The following is a 5,499-nucleotide window of genomic DNA, read 5'->3' as shown; positions in this document are numbered from 1 at the left end:
ATCTCTGTGAAATGTCAACGAAGCACTGAGCATATACAAGCTTTTCCTTTTCAAAGCCTTTTAAATTTAATTCAGATCTTGTCATGCTAATTTTGCTTTTTGCGATGCGCGTAAAAAACTTTGAAGAAGCAAGCACAAAATGTAAAATCCTCAAAAATTACAACAGAAACCACTGCTGTATCAACATAACTTGGTGCTTATTATCAGATGCATTAGGTTACGAAATCCGAATTGTTGGATATAATGCTAATGCTATGTTAGAGAAAGACCCCACTGAATTATTATTGGTAAAAATGCATTTTATAACTTAAGGAAGTGACACTCTGTGTGGATATCTCCCACTTTCTTTAATATATTTTGGGAAGAAACTGTTGATTTCCAGTCCTTCAGGCAAACTTTCAACAAACTGTAAAATGTTCATATAACATCGTTGCATATAGGCTAATTGCTTTTATCCAGAATATTAGCAAACATTGCGCATGAATATCCTAACAATTTAGCGAATTCAATGTCATCATATGCCTGTAGAATAGCCTAAATCGTTGTCAGAATATACGGAATAGGCTACCCAAAGTCCGTGCAAATGTGCAATGGATTTAAAATGGTTAGGTCAAATATGGTAGCCTATGTCTAATTTAATTAAATCCGTGAGTTTAACCAATGGGCATGGAAAGGGTTGTAGCTTATTACATGGATCCCCCAAAAGCTCCTCCCCTGACGCTTGCCATGAGTTGGGTGTTTAAAGAAGGTGATCATATAAGAGCCCTTGAACAATTCTTGAGCAGATCATAATCGTATAGTGTGCGTAAATCCGTAGGTGCAACTGAGAAGGTCAACGTTGGTTAGCAGAGGAGAACAGGGACGGCCACAGAGGACTCCTACCAGGGCGCAGTGGTGTAGCGTCTTGGTGGTTGCGATTGTAGCCTATTTTTGGATCCTTTAATTCTGTAGTGTTTGCTATTTCAAAAATAATGCAGCTAGAGAATATTCTTCCCAGCGCATCAACCATCAACTTACCCAAGACGTTTTACAACCTCACATCATCAGATAGTGCAAATAATAGCCCGGGGCCATCGCAGATCGAATATCAAGTTGACCGGACAGAATCCGAACCAAGGAACGGTCCTAATAAATATTTGAGCGGAGTGGGGAACGCCATGATGGGTGAGGGAGAGGGCGACGCCTTCACTGGGACTAAAGCCACCCCAGACGGAAGAAAAGGCTCACCGATGGTCGGTGAGGATGACCTGTCCACTGGCCGGCGGTACAACATAGATGAACTTGGCTCTGACAGATATTTCATCTCGTCCTCTCAGACGAGCTCCGATATGGCAAACCCGTGTTCCCTCTTTCCATACGCAGGACAAACGGGGACAGTGTACAGCGGGTCAAATGGATCCAGGTATTCCTCCCTTCATTACGGATCGGTCTTGCCACCGACGGGGTTTTCGTCCTCCGTGTGCACTAGCCGGAGTCAGTTTGGCAGCAGCTACCAGTTCGGCCAGGGTCCAGGATGCCTGTATCCCTCCTATCCGGGAACGGGTTCATGTATTGGTTCCATGGCTCTCCCGGGGTCCACACCGGGAGCGAGGGCTCAAGTTTATCTCTGCAACCGTCCCCTGTGGCTCAAGTTTCACCGATTCCAGACCGAGATGATCATCACGAAACAGGGCAGGTGAGCAGAGGCATTGAAAACAAAATAGCTTAAACTTCATGACTAATGTTCAAACTTAAACGTCAAACGGCATCAAGATTATGGTCTAATGCTTCTAAAAATGTTAGGCATAACCGTGTTCATTGAGCTCTCAACTAGCGTTGCACCTCACAGATTAGGGTGTCTTTGGGGGGATCATTTGTACTGTGAGGTATCAGTGGTTTATTACCACCATGTTCTGAACTTGGTGGGACACTACACTTTAAAATTAATGTTTTGGTTATGGTTAGACTAATAAATAATCCGACCTTCTCTGATGTTGCAATAGTTGTTAATATTTCGTTGTCATATTTGAATATGATTTACTTGTTTATTTATAAATAATAATTTAGGTTATACAAAGTTTTAAAGCCTTTTTATTTTATTTTTATGTGAGGAAAATAAAGTGGCAAGTATTAATTAGTGCATGCCATGACCTAACCTTACGAATCTTCAGAAATGCATTGACTTAACTCTTGTAATTTTTGTTTTGAGTGCACCCTTGACATTTTTATTTGCAATAATTGTGCCATCAAATGTGTTCTTTTCTTTCAGGCGGATGTTTCCATTTCTCAGTTTCAACATCACTGGACTGAACTTGACGGCGCATTATAATGTGTTTGTTGAGGTTGTGTTGGCCGATCCAAATCACTGGCGATTTCAAGGAGGAAAGTGGGTTACTTGTGGGAAAGCAGACAACAACATGCAAGGTGAGACTAATATTAAATGCACCTTTAATGTACATATTTAGAGGCATATTTCGAAACGAAATAAGGCCTCTAGCCATATAGTCTACAGAAGCAGCACATCTACACTAACGGGGATTAAATTAAATTTAGATCGGGAACGTTTCGTTAGATATTTCCCTGCAATTTACACCCAATCAACTGGCTATTTATGCTGTGTTCTTTGTTTTTGTTGGTTAATTAACCCCATTTTAAAAGAAAAAGACAACCATTCAAACATTGTTAGCTGATGGCATTCATATCAAGAGCACAACCTTACAACATGAACTCGTCCGTAATGTGCTTGGCCTGTTTTCAGTTTTCACGGAAAACAGATTCAATTATAATTCATTATCAGAAATGTGTAATTTTGTACATTTATTTTCATATAATGTAAAATGGCCTGCCAATGTTTTAATAATATTTGAATTGTAAACTTCAATCTTCCATTTGCATGTTTTTTGCAATTGAATCATTTTTAAATGTTATCCTAATAGCTCCACAGTTTCACATCTGATTGCTTTTAACGTTGAAATCCCGAGCACATGATTCAATAATAGTTTGACTGCAAGTTACTTGGTATAAATTGACAAATTGCTGTTTTTTTTTTTTTTAAATGTAAGAGAAGTTCAAGTTCAAGAAATGGAAAATATCTGTGGTTTTCTTTCAATGTGTGTTTTGCATTTGTGCTGCATTGTACTTCATATGTTTATGTTTTATGTCCCACATCATTTACAGGGAACAAGATGTATGTTCATCCTGAATCCCCAAACACTGGCGCTCACTGGATGAGGCAAGAGATCTCCTTCGGCAAACTGAAGCTGACCAACAACAAAGGGGCAAACAATAATAATACACAGGTGAGGCCTACACCATCATTTAGCATTTTTTATTTTTTAATTGCGACTCAAATGACTTGGGCTACTTTTAAAAAGCTATCTTTGGTATTCTAGTAGGCATAAGAGATCACAAATGAGTCCAAAACCATCGTTTTCTTTTATTTTGAGAGTGCTATTGGCAAGAGTCTCCAAAATGTAATTGGTGATGTGACAAATGACCCAACCACAGAAACTGTTTCGAAAGCATTCCACGAGAACCCCAAGCTCTAACTTTTAATTCACACTTTTTTTCTTGTAGATGATTGTCTTGCAGTCTCTTCATAAATACCAGCCTCGGCTCCACATCGTGGAGGTCACAGAAGAGGGAGTGGAGGACGTAGGCAGTGAGGCTAAGACACAGACTTTTACCTTCCCGGAAAACCAGTTCATCGCAGTCACTGCCTACCAGAATACAGACGTAAGATACCCACTACTATCATCATATCTACATAAGAAACATCTTATCTGCTTAAGATTTTTCTTAAGTTTCTATATTGACTGTGTTTATAAAATGTGTTTTTGTCAACACTGCCGACCATGGCTTGAACATGTATCTTCTCTCCTTTCCAGATCACACAGCTTAAAATCGACCACAACCCCTTTGCTAAAGGCTTCAGAGACAACTATGACTCGTAAGTGACAATGACTTGCATCCTATTTTGCATGCGGTTTTGTCGCCATTTTTTACTGCTCTGCTACTTTTAGTCTGTCAAGTGTGAACTTGTTTTTCTCTTGCAAATTACTCATCCTTGGACCTTTGTCTCTCTCTTCCACAGGATGTATACAGCCCCAGAGGGTGACAGACTGACTCCCTCCCCGACAGCCTCCCCTCGCTCTCACCAGATTGTGCCGGGTGCCCGCTATGCCATGCAGCCCTTCTTCCAGGACCAGTTTGTAAACAACCTGCCCCAGAACCGCTTCTACACCGGGGAGCGGGCTGTGCCCCAGACCAACAGTCTTCTCTCCCCCCAGGCCGAAGACGTCGGGGCCAGCTCGGCTCAGCGCTGGTTTGTCACCCCAGTCCAGCAGTCAGGCTCTAACAAGCTGGACCTGTCCTACGACCAGGACTACTCAGCCAGCAGTTTGCTGTCCTACGGCATTAAGCCCCTGCCCCTCCAAACCTCCCACGCCCTCAGCTACTACCCCGACTCGGCTTTCGCCTCAATGGCGGCCAGCTGGGGCACCAGAAGCACTTACCAGAGAAAGATGACCACAGGCCTGCCCTGGTCCCCTCGGCCCAGCCCCCCAGCCTTCACAGACGACCAACTGGTTGCTAGCAAAGACAAGCTGCCCGAGGAGAGCACCGCAGCCTCCACCTGGATCGAGACTTCCCACTCGCTGAAATCTGTGGACTCTAACGATTCGGGCGTATACTCCATGGTCTGCAAGAGACGCCGGATGTCACCTGGTGGGTCGAGCACAGAGAACTCGCCCACCATCAAGTGTGAGGACTTGACCACAGCGGAAGAGTTCAACAAAGACAACCCCAAAGGCATGGGCTACTATGCCTTCTACACAAGCCCCTAAAAAGACTGTATTTATTCAAATCGTATAATTTGTTGTTTTTAATTCAGTGCTCCCCTTTACCTTTTAAACACCCTTTATTAACTTTTATCTAAAAGGTGCCAAAGCTTCTTGCTCCCAAGCAAGCTGCACAAGCTCACCCCACAACCCCATACCTGAACACACACATGCATTGTGACAAATTGTTGTTTTTAAAACATGTCCCCAGGTAATTTTATTTTTTACAAATGTGATTTTATTTAAAGTAATTTCGTTGTACAGTATTTGTGCACTTTAGTATGTGATGTATCTTGTACAAATTGTCTTCATGGAGGTGTTATGAAATGGGTAATAAAAACAATCTTTCATAAACAATCGTCCCATTTTGCAAATTGAGTCTTGAAATGACGTTGCCACAAGCAGCAGCGCATATATTTAGATGCAAGACTTCGCTCTCTTACATTCACACATAGTATCTGCGTATATACAAAGGTTCACTACATGCTGCTCACAGCGTGGTAGCCAGGGTACGAAAACAGCAAAGAAGTTGAGCCTCACTCTTCTACACTCTTTTGTTGTGGAAATAAATAAAAGTTTATTTGTCGCCTACACAGTTTAGCAGATGTTATAGCAACGTGTGCAGCAAAATGCTTATGCTACTAGCTCCTAACAATGCTGCATAAAGTCAAACAGCACTAAT

At 42.0% G+C, this 5,499-nt stretch overlaps 1 protein-coding gene across 1 annotated transcript; it reads left to right on the top strand.

The window, feature by feature from the left end:
• Positions 1-783: 783 nt before the first annotated feature.
• On the top strand, positions 784-5,166 carry eomesa (eomesodermin-like protein a-2). Its single transcript, NM_001281418.2, is given in 6 exon segments — positions 784-1,675; positions 2,249-2,403; positions 3,157-3,278; positions 3,556-3,714; positions 3,867-3,928; positions 4,073-5,166. Coding segments are annotated over 6 exon segments (1,953 nt in total). The 5' UTR covers positions 784-971; the 3' UTR covers positions 4,824-5,166.
• Positions 5,167-5,499: the final 333 nt, after the last annotated feature.

The sequence above is a fragment of the Oncorhynchus mykiss genome, chromosome 18, assembly GCF_013265735.2.
Source record: "Oncorhynchus mykiss isolate Arlee chromosome 18, USDA_OmykA_1.1, whole genome shotgun sequence".
NCBI lineage: Eukaryota > Metazoa > Chordata > Actinopteri > Salmoniformes > Salmonidae > Oncorhynchus > Oncorhynchus mykiss.
Note: the sequence above shows the minus strand (reverse complement) of the source record. Positions and strands in the feature narration are given on the sequence as shown.